Raw genomic sequence first — 18,095 nt, forward strand, 5'->3', positions numbered from 1 at the left:
ACAGAAACAACCAGGTTAACTTGAGCTCCTGAATAACAGCCTGACAAAAGCGAAGCTGTAAGAGGGCTGTTGCTGTGCGCCATCGCTCCATTCCTTCCCCAAAGGAAGGAGCTTCCTTCAGCGCTCACTCGCCCGGTGCAGCTCAGTCCCGAGACAGCCCTGGCCTCCCAGCTCCAGCTGGGGATGGATGGGGCTGCTACCAGCCTCCAGGCAGGAGCGAACAACGGGCTCCACATCTTACACCATGGCTAGCAGGGAAGCGCCATGGATTGGAAGGTAACGTCGTGAAATGCGATGGTTGTAGCGTGCATTAAAACCTTCCTATACAGAATACTTTTTAAAATGGTATAATCCCTAAAATCTCCCTCAGTTGAGCAGTTATTTGAAAGTTAAGAACAATAACCTTTTTAGGATTTTTGTGTGTGTGAATATAATTAAAAGAAGGGTTTTTATCAAGGCATATTGAATTTCAAGACATTCAAGAAAATTGAAGACTATGTTGTTTACTAGTTGAAACAAAAAAAAAAGAAAAAAAAACCCTTCTACCATTCTTAACTATCAGGGTAAAATACTGACCTCTATACAGCATTACTAAACTCAACAACTAGGTTAAAATCATTATACATGGCATTATGAAATACCTGTGACACAGGTTTATGTTATTAATAGCTTAAAAGCAAATTAATGTTTTATGATGTAGTATTATTAATAGAAATGCACACATTAATAGAATTTCCTAACAAATTTCACAAAGGAAACAAATTAACTCCAAAGAATTATTTCTGTGCTGTTTCATTTTTCATGAAAATAGAGATATATTAAGATTAGATTAAGATATTATAGAGACAACTGTAAGGTTAAATTTGGGCAGGGGGCCGTCATAAAGCATCTTAAATCTACAAAACAAGTCTTAAGAGTTACTTATGTATTGATACAGCATCTGGACATTTCACCTGCAGATCCCAACTTCACTAACTACTTGTGATAATTAGAAGTATGTTGCAAACTCTTATTACAAGAATTTGTGGCAATTTAATGAAGTGAAAAGGCAAAAATATCCAACCCATGTAAGTTATTAGCAGATGGAAAGGAATAAGCAAGCAAAAGAGGCACGATATTCTAGCAATTACTATAAATATTACTACAAAGACTACAAATAACAAACAGCACAGTCTTTTGCAAAAGAAAAATCCATGGAAAATGCCCATTAGGATGGAAACTTCTCTGATATCCACTAGATGGCATACGCTTGTTAGTTATATGTACTGAATATCAAGACTTTAATGCAAGAGATTTTGATCACTATATATTTTTTATATACTCTGATCAATCTCATGATCTTTACTGTGCTAATATGATTTCAGCCTGATATATTCTAATGATTGTTACTCTCTAGCTTTGTAATTCTTACTACTTTTTACTCCCTTCATGACAGTTGACTAAGAGCATTCTCCAATTTCTCTAGCAAGGACATATCTTATATATATATATAATATATATATACACGCATATATCCATATGTGCACACACACACTAGGCACTGGACATCTTCCTTACGTACTTTTAATATTCAAAATAGAAAGTCATTGTTAAACAAAATATTCCTGCATTGTTATACCACTTCAGCACAATACACTCTTCTCACAGGTTTCCTTTTAGGAAACTCTGTTTTCAGATGCCACATCTCTGCTTCCTGTTCTTCCATTTGCCCCAACTGTTTTCCAGCCCCGAGATTTAAGTATCAGCTCAAATTGCACAGAATCATGTGGTGGATCTGAAGTTTTTAATCCTGATTAATCCTGTTAAAATTTCACATGATGGAGTTGCTGCTTGCAAATACGATTATTTTCCTCAAAAGGAAATTTTCATACATGAAAGAATTTAAAATGACAATACTGGATTTTCAAAGCAAACCTTTTATAAGCGAGGACGTAACAGAGCTCCAGTGATAAACAGAACTTGACTTCAGCTCCGCTGGGTCCTTCTCAGCACAGCTCCTCCCTGCCAGGACCCCGGAACGGGCCCCTCACTCACACGTGCAGGATGTTGCAAGGTCTTGCTGCTTTTAAGACCTCCGTTAATCCATTCTTCCAGCCTGTGCACATCCTCTGTGACAGCCCTGCCATTGAACTGACTACTTCCCCAGTGCAGCTGTCATCTAAGCCACTAATGTGGCACCAGTGGCGTGTTCCACCATTTGGGAATGTTGTTCTGGGAGGGACATCTGTAGTCTTTTAAATCTAGTTCCCTGCTAGTACCCTGCTAGTTCTGGCATCATAAGGCAGCATGCAAGGATGGTTCAGGCACCATCCTTTCCACAAAAAAATAAAAAAACCCTGAACACAGAGCAGCTTTCAAAATGGATCTACATTTCTACCTAAGTCAAATCAGTGACATTTTACACAGAATTTTGATTGCTCAGTTTCAATATGAGGGGCCAACAGCATGGCATACACACTCCTAATTTTAAGACATAAATCTGCATTCATTATGTAATGAAAATTTTTACTAAGTTCACATTTTTTGAAAGTGCAAGGGAATTCATTACTTAACAGTGCTTACTTATGTACTGATTCCCATTAAGTCTTGTGGATCAGCTTCATCAAAGGGCATTATAATTATCACTATTCTTGAAAACAATATGATATTCGCATTAAGTCACACCAAAATTTAAATGACAAAAAAATAACAGAGTATGATCATTTTTAATCATGAAGATGCAGGCGGTGCCCAAAGGCAACAAAAAGTTTTTCAGTGCCAACCTAAGAAATCTCCTCTAGCAGGGACAAGGTCATTCTACATCCAAATATAGCCTGAAATCATTACTGTGATTCCAGAGGAGAGCTAAAACAGTCTGAGATAATGTCATGATTCCTATAATAATCAGAGTACCTTCATTAAATGCATTAGTGAGGCAAATCAAACCATTCAGAATAATACATTCAATGATCATACATTCTCATCAAAACTTTCTTAAGGCTATTTCATGCAATGTGTCCTATGGACTTGACTAACTGTTGCTGTATAAAACAGCATTCCAAGCCTGACAGAGCACTAGAAAAGAAAAATTTATTCATTATTTAAAAAGACTTTATATTTCTAATTTGAATTAAGCAAGTCTTTGCTCAATTAACATTTCCCATTAACGGCTCTGAAATGAACAATTTCAAGACCACCAAGCTCAGTTCCAAGAGCTGAAAGAAAACTGATGCTGTGATTTTAGCTGGACTTTGTTATGCACTAAAATACTAAGCACTCTCTTTAGACAATTTTAATTTACTTAAAAATATATGAGCATAAAAAACAGGTTTACTTCACCTTAATCATATTAAATATCAAGACAACTGTTTCGTTAACTTTCTCAGCAGGATAGTTTAAAATGGAATGGTTTAAAAAGGACAAAAACATTCTAAAGTAGAAAGAGGAAAGAAGAGTCTGGTTAAAGACTACAGACTATCCTAGCACTACGAGAGGGAATTACAAAGCACGTGTTGGAACTTTTCTGGAGTATGCTGGGGCAGAAGAGACCCTCATTAAGGAGGCTACACAGAAAAGGATCACTATGTGCTGTGTGCTTATGGTGGTGGGAAGGACCCTCTATTCACACAAGTTGGATTTTCTGAAACAAAACTGTACACTGTAGTTTTCAGTTTGCATGTTCCAGAACAGGAAAATAGTGCTAAAAGTGTTGTTTTTATGATTGGAGAAAGATATGAATGATAGACCATGAAGGAAGCAATCAAAGTCTAATTTTGTTAGTAGAACAGGAAATTATAATACCTTCACATTTTTAGCACTGGACCTACCTCTTCTTGAAAAGATTCAGTGCCTGAAGGTATTCGGTTTTGAGCACTTGCAAAGCTTTAGGTATATTTCTTCTTTCCTTTGTACATACGTGTTACAGAGATTGTTCCCTAAGAAGTGTGCTTTGTAGTGCTTAGAGCAAGTCTCTGGAAGCTATTTCCAGTTCTGCGCTATGACCCTGTGTTTGATCTTTATTAACACATTGAAATTGCTTAAGTGTTAACATTCTAACATTTCTAGATATTTGTTCAATATGATTATTAATATCTACTCATACCTCACAGGAATATTATGGTTCATGTTTATTTTCTAAGTGATTGACTCCTCAGTTGAAAGGAGTAATAAGAGAGTAAAGCTGCAGTGTCTTCTATTTCTCAGACAAAAAGTAACTATCATCAAAGCTTCAGACAAAAGCAAGCAGTTGAAAAGGGTTGATTTTCTGATCAACAGACTCTAGTACAATTTATGTATTCAGTAATTCCCCATACACATGTTCATATCTGTAGGACATATATACCTGAGACCAAGATCATGTTTAGTCATTAGAAAAGCATGAAAAAAATTCAGAATGCCTAGTTTTAACTAGGAAATCTTTGACCAGAGAATATCATTAATGCTGCTCTATATAGCTCCAGAAGTTTGCAAGTTTCAACTATCACAGATGCAGCATATAGAAAACAGATGTAAGTCAGGAGATACTGATGAAGTGCTAGTCTCAAAGCATTACAGTTGTTCTGATGATCCTACTGTTCTTGACAGATGTGAATTCCACTCCCAACACTTGGGATTACAAACAATTTTCAGGTTAGAGTGGTGCCAATGAGTGTTAGTTACTAAATATTCCTTAGATGTGGAAAAGTTTAACATATGGTTTATTCTGGGAGCACAGTGCAGCAGTAGCTATAGGCACATGAGCCACAGAAAGATTGAAACACAGTCATTTTGCATGTGGAAACTAAATATTTTAACAGCTGATAATAACTCAATACTAGGTATACAAGCTTTCTCCATAAAGCAGAAATGGAGATTATACGCATGATCAGTTGCTACGATATTAATTATATTTTCTGTAGTAATTCTTTTCTGTACACTGGATTCTCATCTTAAAGACTCTACTGAAGACAGCTCTGTTACCTCATCTGTTCATGTTTTTTTGTTCCACTTATTTAACTGAAACTCAAACTTGGCTACCTGGAAAGCTAACCAGGAGATATCAAATTCTTTTAAGATTGCTTATGATGTTGACCTCATGATACATCTTTTAAAAAAAAGAGATACAGAAAAGCTTAAATAGGTCTATTCCTTATCCAAGGTTGCCTGATTACAAATTTTTACTACTATACACATGTCCAAGAGTGAAGCTTTCATTTATAAATACAGCTGATACATTACTTACTGTTTCCTTCTGCATTCGATGGCTCTGTCTATCCTGAACTCGGGTAAACTGATGAATCCCTCTGCTTTTTCATCCTATCAAAAGAGAAGAGGAAGCAGCAGTGAGAAGAGCAGAGTTGAAGCATAGTGCAATGAACAGTAGCTCTTTGGGTCTAACACTAAAAATAACTGCCCACCCAACTGAAATAATGAGCACATCTTTCCCATACTGTTTTTACTTAAGTATTTAGATTGCTTAATAGTGCGATGTCAGTATCTTAACGAATTAAATAAATAGATGGTTTCTTAAATAACCTGCTATCATTCCAATGCCCTTTGGCTGAAGATTACACAAAACTTCTGAACACTAAAAACAGCAGCCAAAATACCATTCAAGACATTAACAGTTATAGAAAAGAATTGTGAATACTTTCTATTAGTTCAAATAAACCATATCTATGCTTTCTGTAAGAACACTGTCAAACTTTGCTATTTCATTAAGTTTGGACATGGGTTTTTAAGACTTTAAAAAATGTATTTCAATGGAAATACTTCCATTTAAAGTGACCCAGATCCAGCAATTATATTGAGACTCCAACAAGATACTTCACCATTATTAAAAACAGACTTTATTTATTTAAAAGAAGGATAAACCCTAAGATTTAATTTTGGCTTTCTTCAAACACAGATTATACTTACATTCTGATTTGTGTACCAGTACAAGGAAGAATCCTTCAAAATAAACCAGTATTTTTTCCATTTCTGTGTAAAGTAACCTTTAGCATCTTTTTTCTTCCACAGCCATCCTTCACAATCTCCGTGTCCCAAATCTTTGCAGGAAATCCGTCTTCTGCTTCCACTTGTTAGAGAGCCACCTGATAATGTGACGATAACGTGAGCGATTTCTCTGAAGGAATTATTCTCAGGATAAACACATAGCTAGTGTCTAATGATGAATCAACCCTAAACTCTTCAAGCCAGGTCCTCCCCAATTTCAGCGAGAGGAGAGATCCAGCAAATCATTTCCAAATTTCATGCAATTTTAATTGTTTGGAACACAAAATAAAGGGGCCCTATTTTATTACACTTCTTTAATCTCTAATAGGTTCCTTCTTTCGAGGGCCACATTCATTTCTAAGCTGGACATCATGCCAAAGTAAAAACATACTGATTTTGCCTTCAATCTGAAACTCACAGAATTTGTTATTACTTTTCCTGTTACTACTTTGACAGTCAGTCAGATCCTGTAATTTTTAAATTTTTAAAGTCAATATTTAGAGTCAATAAAATAATAATTTACTGCCATAAAAATGCACTTCTTGAATTATGATTCAATATTTTTAGGAAATAGCAAAATATACAGCTACCACCTTTCTCCTACCTAAGTCAAAGGAAATTGTATCTTAAAGTCTAAATATACTACAAGCTGGATACCTTAAAAGAAATTATTTACTGCCAAACTTATAAATATTTGAATTAAAGCAAATTTTCAGACTTGATCCAAACCACTTACTATCAGGGAAAAACTTTCATTTTCTGCTTTCAAATATTAACTCAAATGATTTTACCTTTTGACCATTTTCTTGTTTTTACCCTGAGGGAAGCGTAATGGAATGACTGTAAGAAAAGCAAAAGAATTATGAAAAAACAGTGCATATAGTAGCAGTAACACAGAACAGCCAACATTCACCCCTATCTCCATGAAGGATTCTCAGGGTCACTTTTTTTTTTTTTTTTTTTTGCCTTTTTTTTCCTCTTCTTAGCATTATAAACATCACAAAGAAAAAAACACAGTCCTAAACCTACAAACCAAACCTCATTTTTTCCACCTACTAGTCACAATTCATTGGAAGAATCCATCAAGGTTTCCCCGGAAGACTGCTTGAGCCGTAGCTTTAAAATCAAGCATGTAAATTCACAGAAATATATAATAGAGTGAATGATATATGGACTTGCTAAGTGTGAGATGGCTGTACAATTATTTATTCAAAATGAAATGGCTACCACAAATATTACATAGTTAACACATGAAAATCAAGTTTTTGGTGATCTGCTGAAATCAAGTTCTCTGTTTCCAAGCATATTGCTTTGCTATGTTGACAAAATAATTCTGAGGAGAGTTATTCCCTTCTTTTTTGTCTGCAATACAAATACATTACCGATACTTAAAAAAAATCCTAAAAGGCCTCTCTCATCACTTAAACCTTTTAAAAATAGCAATACTACTCAAATAATGATAAGGATTTATCCCAAACCAGGAAAACGCTAGAGGAAAGAACACAGGTCACCCTGATGGAGTAGCACCCTGCGTGGCAATGGAGAAGAGGCAGGTGTTCACAGCAGCCCCATTTGCCTCCAAACGGCCATCTCTGTCACTCACTTGTGCTGCCCTGTGTCACACAATCAGGCCTGCAGCTCGCAGGGAGTCCAGCAGGATGGGGCCTTCAGCACGGCCTAGGTTACCTCTGTGGTAACGTGCTGCTCTTGGCTATATACAAGCAAATAACTCCTGCCAGAGACCAGCTGGCTCCTGCCCCACACTACAGCAGCCCCTCACCATGCGCTCCAGAAGCTCTAAAACCAATTGTGGAATATATTACTAAATAAGGGCCTAAATAGCACAATATTTTTAAAGTATATTCTTGTTTCAATTAATATTTAAGGAAGTGGAAGATTATCATTTAAGTTCTATAAAAAGCAGCATCTGAAAATAGACTTTCAATTACTGGAGAAGCATAGGCTAAGTTTTATTTTGAATAAAAACAGAGGGAGATGTTTTGCATATGCAGAGTCCTATCTGTAACCCTTCTGTAAGATATCCAACGTGCTACACTGAACGGCAAGGACAGCCTCTAACGCCTTGTGTTAATGACCAACTCTGTGGCCAGAGGGAGCTGGCGCGGAGCAGCCCAGCTTGCACGTCCACAGCTCCCTCTGAGCTCAGCATTCCTTCCCCGGAGCTTCTTACACTATTCTCCTGGGAAAGCACTTCATGAATGCTTCACACAAGATACACTAACTTTGACACATGACAAGTTCTGTATATGTATGTGCATTATATTGGTGCAAGGCAGCAAATGGAGAACATGAACAGCTTCCAATTTATCTTTTTTGAGCATTAGAGAAGACAGAGAAAAGACCAATTATACTTGCTGCTGCACTCTAGGAAATATGGTGGGAAGCAGGCAGAAAAATGGGAAGAAAGGGATAGCTTTGAGAAGGTATTGAAGATACACAGCAACTTTGTCACATTTATCAACGCACTGTGTCACCGCAGTACTGGTTGGCTATACAGTGCCAGCTGGAACACTACAGTGACTGTGACTCAAACGATCTGCTCCGCGTGCCTCCTTGCGCACAGAAATGCAGGTACCCACTCCTGTACCAGACATCACCAAACCTGTCCACAATTTACGCTGATAAATACTGCGATGAAGAATGAGTTCCCTACAATTAAAGCACAGTTCCAAAACAATCACAGTGTGATTCTTTCCTAAAGAACTGCAAGAAAAAAACAAACAAGCTGGATGAAGTCATTTTTTAAGTGAACTAGAGATGTTCACACTAAGATACAACAAACTGGTGTATATGATTCAGTACGAGTTTTAAAAATAATGAAAATTCAGGCACAAAAAAAAAGACCAAGAGGAGCTGAAAACATTAACAACTCTCAAAAATGCAAGTTCATTGGTCTTGCTATATTTTCTGTGCATGCTTTACAAATGCATTAAAAAGCAAGAAAACCATAGAAAGTAAAAGCTTTGCATTATCTTGGGAACAAAAGCTTAATTAGCAATGCTAACTTACAAACTTCATATTCTAGTAGATAAAATAATACTGGCAAGCAGTGTAAGAAAACAATCAGAGTTTGCAACTTCAAAATGACTGAAAGTTGCTATGGAGAACAAACAGATGATGTGATAACACACTGTGGTTGTCAGTATTTAAGTTCTCATCGCAAAACCACGACACAGAGTATGATGTTAAACGAAATGCAATCTCTCCCACAGCTCAACATGTCGTGGAAAAAAATGTGATAGAGCAGCAGCTCTGCTACACGAAGCTGAAGCAGGGGTATCTCAGCATAACTACAGTGAAGCAGTAAGAGTTTTGTTTGTTTGCCACAGGATTGCCAAAATGAAGAGTTACGCTGTATTTAAAGAATTCCCTGGAAACTAGCAATTAAGTTACTTGCCAAGATGAAGGGAAGCAATCCTATTAATGCAAATCCGGTTGCACATACCTTCGCTATTTTGAGCCTCATGAGGTTTTACTTAAAAACATCAAAATGTTTCAAAGAAAGCAATCAGCACGTTCATTTGCAAAGTACACACAACACAGGGCACGCAGCACTTGGTTCCTCAGTGTATGTCTAATACAATATTATTTACAGTGCCTTAATCCCAAAGGACAGCCACAGTTTCAAGTGTTTTTTTCAATGATGGCAGCAGACAAGTAGAGATTAGAGTCACATTATCAATAACACAACTGCAAGTTTTCACAAACACCAGAAAATTTAACCACACATCTTCCTCCAGTGGTCTCCCATCAGTGATCACAGATCTTTCATCACTGGTCTTTCGTTTCACTGAGCAAGAACTTAAAGGGCAGAGCAACATCTAACACATGGCAAAAGGCACAACTCCATGGTTTACACAGACAGATGAAAACCCTCCCTGTACTGCAGCTAACGAGAATGAGCACCAGACTTCTCAGACAGGAAGAAACCAAGACAAAGTTCAAAGACAAACTCTTCACTCCTACGTCGTGAAACAAGTGCTAAACTGTAACGCAGAAACAAGCACTCTCTAAAAAAAAACATTCTGTTATTCCTCATATAAAATTTTTTCAAAATACTAAATTATAAAAAATAGTAACATCTAAGATCTTAAAAAGATCTTCAAAACTAGTTCTGTAAAAGTCTTGAAAAACCGTAATCTCTTATCTCATTATAGCATGCATGCTATCCCCATATATTTGGATTTTTAAAATCTCTTTACCTTCAAAGCAAACTACCCGCTCAGTTCCTTTCCAATCTAGGCTTTTTTACAGTTCTCTTCCCTAAACTGGAATTTACCTCAAAACACATACTTAAGCTCCCATCAAACATACTGAAATGCACTACATACACACTGACATGCTATGGCTGCACTAGATGCTTTTCTGAATATGTAAATTATTCTTTTTTTTTTTTTTAATATAGACAAATTTCCAAGTCTGCAATACCTAAAGTATCTTTGGAAATATGACAATGAATAGAATTGTTGGGGATTTCTGTTTTAAGTACTGTTCTAATTGATTACCTTCCTCATGGATGTGCTTCCGTGACGGTCAATTGCAGAACTAGCACATCTAGAACAGAGGAAGAAAGAAAAAATAGAGAAAAAAAATCTGAATTAATGCATTTGCACATAAGTTCTATGTATTTCTATATATACACCTACAAATTTAATTGTGCTTCAGAAACATGTAAAATATGCTGCTTGAAAACTTACTGCTTTGGACACTTACCCATTTTCAAAGAACATTTAATACTTTTAAAATATATTAGTTTGCAAATACCTATCGGAACTGATATGCCAAGATTTCACAAAGATGATGGTGTGGAGAAGTTGACTCTAGCTAGAAAATGAACACCCACTAACCTTTCCCAAAGCAAGTCCAGAGCCGGCCCCAGCTGCTATGGTCATTTTGCTTTTTAACGTCAGTATCAATGCATTAGCAAAACTACCATACTGCTTAATTCTGCTTAATTGCAAGAAAGCTTTTAGCAGAATGCAGTTGGGAACTATGTATCTTTGGGAAGGCCCAGGCAAAATTTCACTTCAGAAACTATCAGAGATTTTCTGAACACAAACACTCAGTGTTCCGACACTGCAATAGTCTGTACATGGTATGGCAGAAAAGGAAACCACTGAACCAGTGCCTCTTCAATAGGCCACTTTCTGAATTCTGGTGTTATTAAGAGCAGATTTTCTGCACACCTTTCTCATACAAACCCTGTGGACAGAATCACCTTGCTCAACAAACTTAGCAGCAGTGTTCTTTCTAACTTCCTTTGAAATGCCGCAATAGCGAGGGTTGTCACCAAGGCTCAGACTAACCAGCGGTGCTCTGAAATTTTCAGCACTCACAGTTCTTTTCCTTCACCTCACAGAGGATAGAAAAAAGCCAGGAAGATTACAAAAGAATCACCGGAATGATCAAAATGTACATTGATTCTATGATTTATTTCTGATAATTTTCACAGAAAATAGTTGTAATTACTTTTAATAAAAAGGTGTTCACCAAATTCCATCTGGTGACCCCAAACAGGAAATATGTCTGATCATTTTTGTTCAGTGAGCTAAAATCATGCAATTATCAGTGTATTTTACAGTTTCAACAGTTTTTCATATTTATGGAAGTCTTTCAACCATTTTGAAAAGAATGCCAAATAACTACTTTGTAGATTCCAGGAGTCGTATTCATTTACTACGATTGCAAAGCTTTTTCTTATTTTAACTTTATTTTAACTGTTACACATTCTATGATCCTACATAGCAACTTTTGCACAAACTAAGCAGATTTCTTCTCCTCAGCCATCTGTCTCTCTGAAGACAACCAAAGGCAACACTGAGGCAGTTTATGAACTCAGGACTAGTGCAAAAAGAGTAAATAAGGAAAAAACACATTCATACTTTCCTTGGATAAAGGAATTGTCTAACCTATATTAAATTTGCAGTTAGCTTCTCTTGTTTGTTTTGAACTTGCTATTTTTTACTGGCATGGAGTTGCCATTATTGAACTCTGTGTTACAGGATGCAGCTATCAAAAATTTACATGGATTAAATTAAAGTTACAACACAAAAACGCTACATATGGCATATCCGAGTACTCTGCTGGAGTTCTCCAGGCAAGAGAACAAAAGAGAACCCTGATGCTTTGGGTTTTTTTTTTTGTTTGTTTTAACCACAAGCCTGTTCTTACATAACTGCAGCTACTATTGGCTATTGATGGAAACAGGACATTGAGCCAGGGTGAACTCTGGCCTGATCTGACACAGAAATTCTTATACATGTCGTGTCCTCTTTCAAAAAAGGAAGAAAAAGCAGAGGTGTGGAGGGAAAACTTAAAAACATGAGTACTTTCCATATGTCATATGGACGGAGGAGAGCATAAGACTAGGAAAAGAAGCGAGGAAGTTTTAAAAAAGAAAAATAAGGAGGAGGGGTGAGGGCTTATGAATATTAATGTATTTTCAAGTTCTCCTGCCCATAATTACAGCAGTAATGAAGAATATGTTGTCACAATTCACTAATAGAAAAAAATGGGCATTTTATGATTTGATGATTTCCACTGTTATTAGAACATATCAAATATCATATATATCAAATTTACCAGTAAAAACTACTGCATTTTCAGTTGCAGGGTGCTCGGTCAACAAAAATTTCCAGACTGCAGTGAAGAGATGACATTTGTAACATTAAAATTATGAAAGTAATAGGCAAGACTTAGCAGTTCTGAGTTGTTTGCACCTTACAAGGATTGGAAGAAAAAAGCTGAAAAAACAAACAAGTCCAACTGCAGCATTCGGTTAAGGGCATTTTGGACAGATGACCAAAACTGTTGCAAGGCAGATTTTGGCATTAATGCTCCATTTCTGGAGCATTATGTACTGTTAGTACACAAATGTACTGTTAGTGTTCAGTTACAATGATGAGGCAGAACGTGGAGCAAAAGTAAAAAGCTGAACAAAATTAAGCAAAGATGGAAGCGGCTTTGACGCAGGTGGCAGTAACCCCTAAGAACCTGCGGGACTCGGCTGGTGTGAGAGCTCCCAGCCTGCACCTTACAGGACACACAAATAACAGCACGAGTCTACGGGTGAGGTCTGTCAGCAGGATCTCAAGCGAAGACAGACAATTTATGATTAGGAAGATACTAATAACTCTGGAAAATAAATTAGAAAGAAAAAACACAGAAATATCAGGGAGAGCAGTATAAAGTACTACAGTCCACTGTATTCGATAAAGCAAGAATCAGGAAATCACATCCACCTACTAAAATACTTCCAGTGAATGCTGAGAACTGTCTCGCAGCCAGCACTGAATATATCAAATTAACAGTGCAGCTGAATACATCTCTCCATTCTTGGTATCAGAGCCATTACATCCATTTAAGATCATCACTAGCATTCTGAATATCCTATATTTTCTATTCATGCAAAAAAAATCCACTGTTAATGAACAGTGATAGTGTTAATTATTTCTTCATAAATTAAGCATCGCTAAACAAGTGCGAACATCATGGCCACTTTTACACTCATTCCTCTCTTCCTTTCAAGGAACATGTTTTCATTTTCCACCACATAAAGATAATAACACATCTTTAATTACCCCGTAAACTACAATATAATAGTTTTGAGCTTGTAAAATTTAGACAGTATCTACTGCAAGGAATTCCAACACTTTAAACCAACTGCAGAGCAATTTAACCATACCTTGATCTCATAAGCACTACTCAAAAAAAAGCCAGATAAAATGTCTCTCACAAATTACCAGTCCTCTCAGCTCCAAAATCTCAATTCTCTACTACCTTCAGGGTCATTAAATCCATCATTAAAGTTAACTGTATCAGAACAAACTGAGTACTTTTCAGTAGCTTACTGGATTGCTATCGTTTTGGCTTCTCCGCAGGTGAAAGGACAGAGATAATAAATCCCAAATGATAGCCATGAATACAGTCCAGAAACAAGAATAATTACCTTGAACATAACTCATCTTTCACCTACTTTTTGATATGGGTAATACTTAAAATCTACTTTGTTAAAGTCTTTTTTGTTAAATGCCTCTGATTAGCTACTGCCTTGTCTAGCATTTGGACAGAATTATAAAATATAAGTAATAAATTATACCTCTTATACCTAGCTGCTAATATTTTTATCATTAATTGACAAATTATTTTCGATGCTAATCACTTCTCTGATTTGTATTTATTATTTTGCCAAACAGGGGAACACGCGGTATTCTGATTTTTTTATTTATATTTGCTAGACCTTACTCCAGAAGAGATGCCCAGTATGAAGTGCTGGGCAGCTGCCCCTTGCTCTGTTCTGTCAGCACAAGGCGCGCTGCCCATTCCGGCTCGTGGCCTTTCCCGGCTCTCCCTGTTTAGCTGCAGTCCATGTACACGGAGTCTGGGGACACTCCTGTCTACAGGATGACTCCTGCTTCCCAACGTTCTGTAAATGCAGGATCTCAAGTACATGGCACAGACGATTCAAGAGGTAATTTGGAAGCTGCTGGTTAAACATTATGGACTACAGTGAAGTCTGCACTTGAAAGTCGAGCTAGTCCCTGCTGCCACCTGGATATTTAGAAGCAGCTGGGGATCCAGAACACACGGAGCTTGATTAACAACTCCATCGATCCACAGCAACTATAAACAACTGCAAAATGGCACACCTGTCACCCTGCTCTTTTCTGCTTAGCACATACTTGGGAGATGGAAACCTCGAGCTCTAAGGGGCATGCAAAACCCTCTTCAACCTTTGTGTGTCACATTCTGAATTCCATTAAGTGCAATCTGGTTGCAGCTCAAGTTCAAGGACATCATAGATTAACAAGTCATTAATTTTTTTGTTCCTTTGTTCAGATATAGCACTGATACAGTATAAAAGAAAATAAGTATTTTGTTTGTTTTATATTGAACTTGTTTCTTTCATCAACCACAAGCATGGCCTTACACTGTTCAAAACTCTTCAGAGATTTGACAGGATCTAGAAGAAATAGCTTTTCTATTTAAACCCTCACTTCAGTCATGTTCCTAGTTTTCCACCTCCTGACATTGAGCAATTATACGCTGCCTAGAAGACCTGAAACCAACTGTTCTCTTTCTGCCTTATATATCTATTGCTGACTGTGCTTCTTTCCTAAAGTACTTGCAGCAGAACTGGAGCAAATATTGAACCTTATGTGCAAGTGACTTATTGCTGGTTCAAAAAGACAAAACAAAACCAGTACCATAAACAGAATTCTGGATATAGGATATATTTACCTGGTTGGAGGAATGCAGTAATGATACAACTGTGTTGTTCCCCAAACAACTTGCTTGGATTCATGATTTATGTTTAATGTGCCTATTATAACTTCTGTAAATTATGTAACATCTTCCCACCACAGCAAGTGAATGCTCAAGGTAAATCCATTACTTGAGGATTTCCTAGAGACACTTGAAATCCCTTCTCAACTCCGCGCTGACTCCAGTACTGGCTCAGAACCACACTATGGGCTGTATCACTTGATACCTCACATATCAGCCAGTATTTGAGCTACCTCAGATATATCTGCACTTTTCAGCATTAACTACAATATAAGCATGTATGTACATGCAAACCTGATGAAACAATACCAATGTAAAACATTATTTTTAAATTATTTGTCTCCTCTTACCTCTCCAGCATTAGCTACAAATAGAGAAATCCTTCTTAAATTACTAACACTTACAAGGACGTGTTATGAAAAATACCCCAGCTTTACTTTCACATGGAAATTGTGCAAATAATCATAAAGTAACAAACATAAAATTGTTTACCCAACAAGCAGCTATAAAATGCTGCAGTGATGCAATTCTTTTATGTCTTCTCTGATGGAGAGAAGCACAGTAAGATCTTAGGACCCATGGTCTGTGCACCAACGTCATGGTTGTGTTATTCACACACGTCCAGAGCCCGCAGATGTCAAGACTTCCTATTACTAGGATTTTTCTTCTCCTAAAGTGAAGTTCAAAGAGCACAAGGAGCAATGCTGTGCATACTGTCAGATGTTTGCTTGCAGAACAGCCGCAGCAGTCCAGGGGACGCGCCAGATGCACACTGCTACTTTCTCAACTGAGAAACAGTCACAATTCTAACTTTTCCAATGAAAAGGAAAACAAATTAGCTGCTTTTTGAGGAAGCATTTAATTTAGCTTGCTTTCCTACCACCAACCACACACTTGGTGTTTGTACGTCCAATGGCAAAGGGTAATTTCTTTAATCAGGTCACCTGCTCAGATCCGAAGTCTGCATTTCCTTATGGCTGCCCTATTTTTCTATCAATACTAACGATATATACATGTGCATGTGTGCATTCACACATATACATGCACAAATATATACATACATATCACAATATGACTTAATAATAGAGCTCAGATTATGAGCTCTATGACTGCCACTGATCAGGTACAGGTAGAGCTTTATTTGTGACTAGACAGGATCTTCAAAGTGAATGGCACGGGTGGTTAGCACACATGCTCAAAGCCTAACCCTGATCATAGAGCTGTGCCAAATAAGCAATGCAGATGTGCCAGAAGCGTATGGAAGAGAAAATGGAAGTTTAATTCAGAAATACCTAGTTCTTCTTATGCTTAAGTATATAAAAAACGGGATTAAAAGAGGGTATTACACTTGTTTTACATTCTATTCGAAGTGTTTAAAAGGCTAGACAGAGCAATGCTCTGTAATCATATATTTCTCACACAGCTGCTGGAGTTTTCATTGTACAGTCCCTGCAGCATGTGGGTTATTATTCTGTATGCAACCAGCATTGCTTTTGTTTTTGGCTTTTTAATTTCTTTTTGAACAATGGATGCAATCATATCAAGGAAACTGCTCAGGCCACTGTACTCATTGCTTTATGTATTCACAACTTCATTAATTAATGAAGTCAATGCAATTTCATTCAAATATGTGAATCTACCCACACAGTTTGTCTCCAGCGCGCCAAAAATGCAACTGCTAGGGATAAAATTTCCTAACTGTGCATATTTCAGTCAATTTTAAGCTCAAATATTTTTCTTTTGTTTCTAAGCTCTTCAGAAACTTCAGAGTCATTCTATAGAAGAATACACTTTTGCTCATCCCCCAAATTTGCCAAAATTTCATCAACCCATGTGCTTCAAAGGATCTCTCAGAAGATGTTCAGCAGCAACTTTTGTCACATCCACCAAAAATGTTTCACTTGGACTGTCGTTAAGCCTGCCTTGTTAGGGGAAGAACAAAACTCCCTTGTGAATGCAAGAAACCAGGGCATAGGGAAGGATAACAGAGAGGGATGGGAAGTAGGGGACCTTATTTCGGCTCTCTGTTTTCCTTCTGTCGCAGGGAGATGACTAAGAGAAAACATAAAGAAGGAGTAGACATTTTGGAAGGAAGAAGGATGGGAAGGGGGTGACAACAAAGGAAAAAGTAGCAAATGTGAGGGAAAAAACAAAGGACAGAATCATCTGGCATGAAAGTCCTGGAAGAGGAGACTAAACAAAAACAGTTAAGTAGGTAAGACTTACAGAAAACAAGGGCAAAACTTACAGACAACATCCAGTAAAGGGCTTGGTTATTTACAGAGACTGATAAATATGCCCTTTTATTTCCTCGTATAACCCTTTGTATGTAAGATGGATGCCACTCTTGGTAAGAATTCAGACCAAATACAGAGTGGCACTTCAGTTATTTATTGCAAAATTAAGAAACTGTATTTAGCAGATTAGACTTCTACTTCACTAAAAAAAATGAAAAGATGATCTTATTTGAGGAAGTAGAATTTGATCCCAGAAAAATTCTTTCTAACCTATTTTCCCCTGTGGTAACAGGGCTCCTGAAGTTAGTTGAATGCTATTTTAAGCAAGTACAGCATACAAAAACTCAGCCAACATTGGTTAAGTTCTTAGCACTGGCAACTGCCTTTGAAAAGAATTACGTTCTTTCTTTTAGCATGTATACACACATAAAACATTGACAACCTTGAAACCTTAGATATTAGGCGACTTGTCATTAAAGGTGACATGGGACCATAATAATTGCTGTACCTCAAAATTCTAGCTGTAACGCAGTGAAATTTACACCACTGAAGACCACTTACAGTAAAGTTTATACCACATGAAGAAAACAGTCATTG

The 18,095-nt window shown here is 37.1% G+C and overlaps 1 protein-coding gene across 1 annotated transcript in view; it reads right to left on the bottom strand.

Annotated features, from left to right (window-relative positions):
• LOC104574551 (connector enhancer of kinase suppressor of ras 2-like) overlaps window positions 1–18,095 on the bottom strand; it is a 206,311-nt gene that overhangs the window by 13,243 nt on the left and 174,973 nt on the right. Inside the window, exons 15-18 of the mRNA XM_088527601.1 lie at window positions 10,482–10,530; window positions 6,747–6,795; window positions 5,878–6,053; window positions 5,201–5,274 (exon numbers count right to left, since the gene is read on the bottom strand). Of these exons, the coding sequence (XP_088383727.1) occupies window positions 5,201–5,274; window positions 5,878–6,053; window positions 6,747–6,795; window positions 10,482–10,530 (348 nt within the window). The remainder of the gene's footprint in view (window positions 1–5,200; window positions 5,275–5,877; window positions 6,054–6,746; window positions 6,796–10,481; window positions 10,531–18,095) is intronic.

Source organism: Tinamus guttatus, unplaced genomic scaffold (genome assembly GCF_059628265.1).
Source record: "Tinamus guttatus ecotype Peru unplaced genomic scaffold, ASM5962826v1 Tinamus_guttatus_pri_ptg000287l, whole genome shotgun sequence".
In the NCBI taxonomy this organism is placed as follows: domain Eukaryota; kingdom Metazoa; phylum Chordata; class Aves; order Tinamiformes; family Tinamidae; genus Tinamus; species Tinamus guttatus.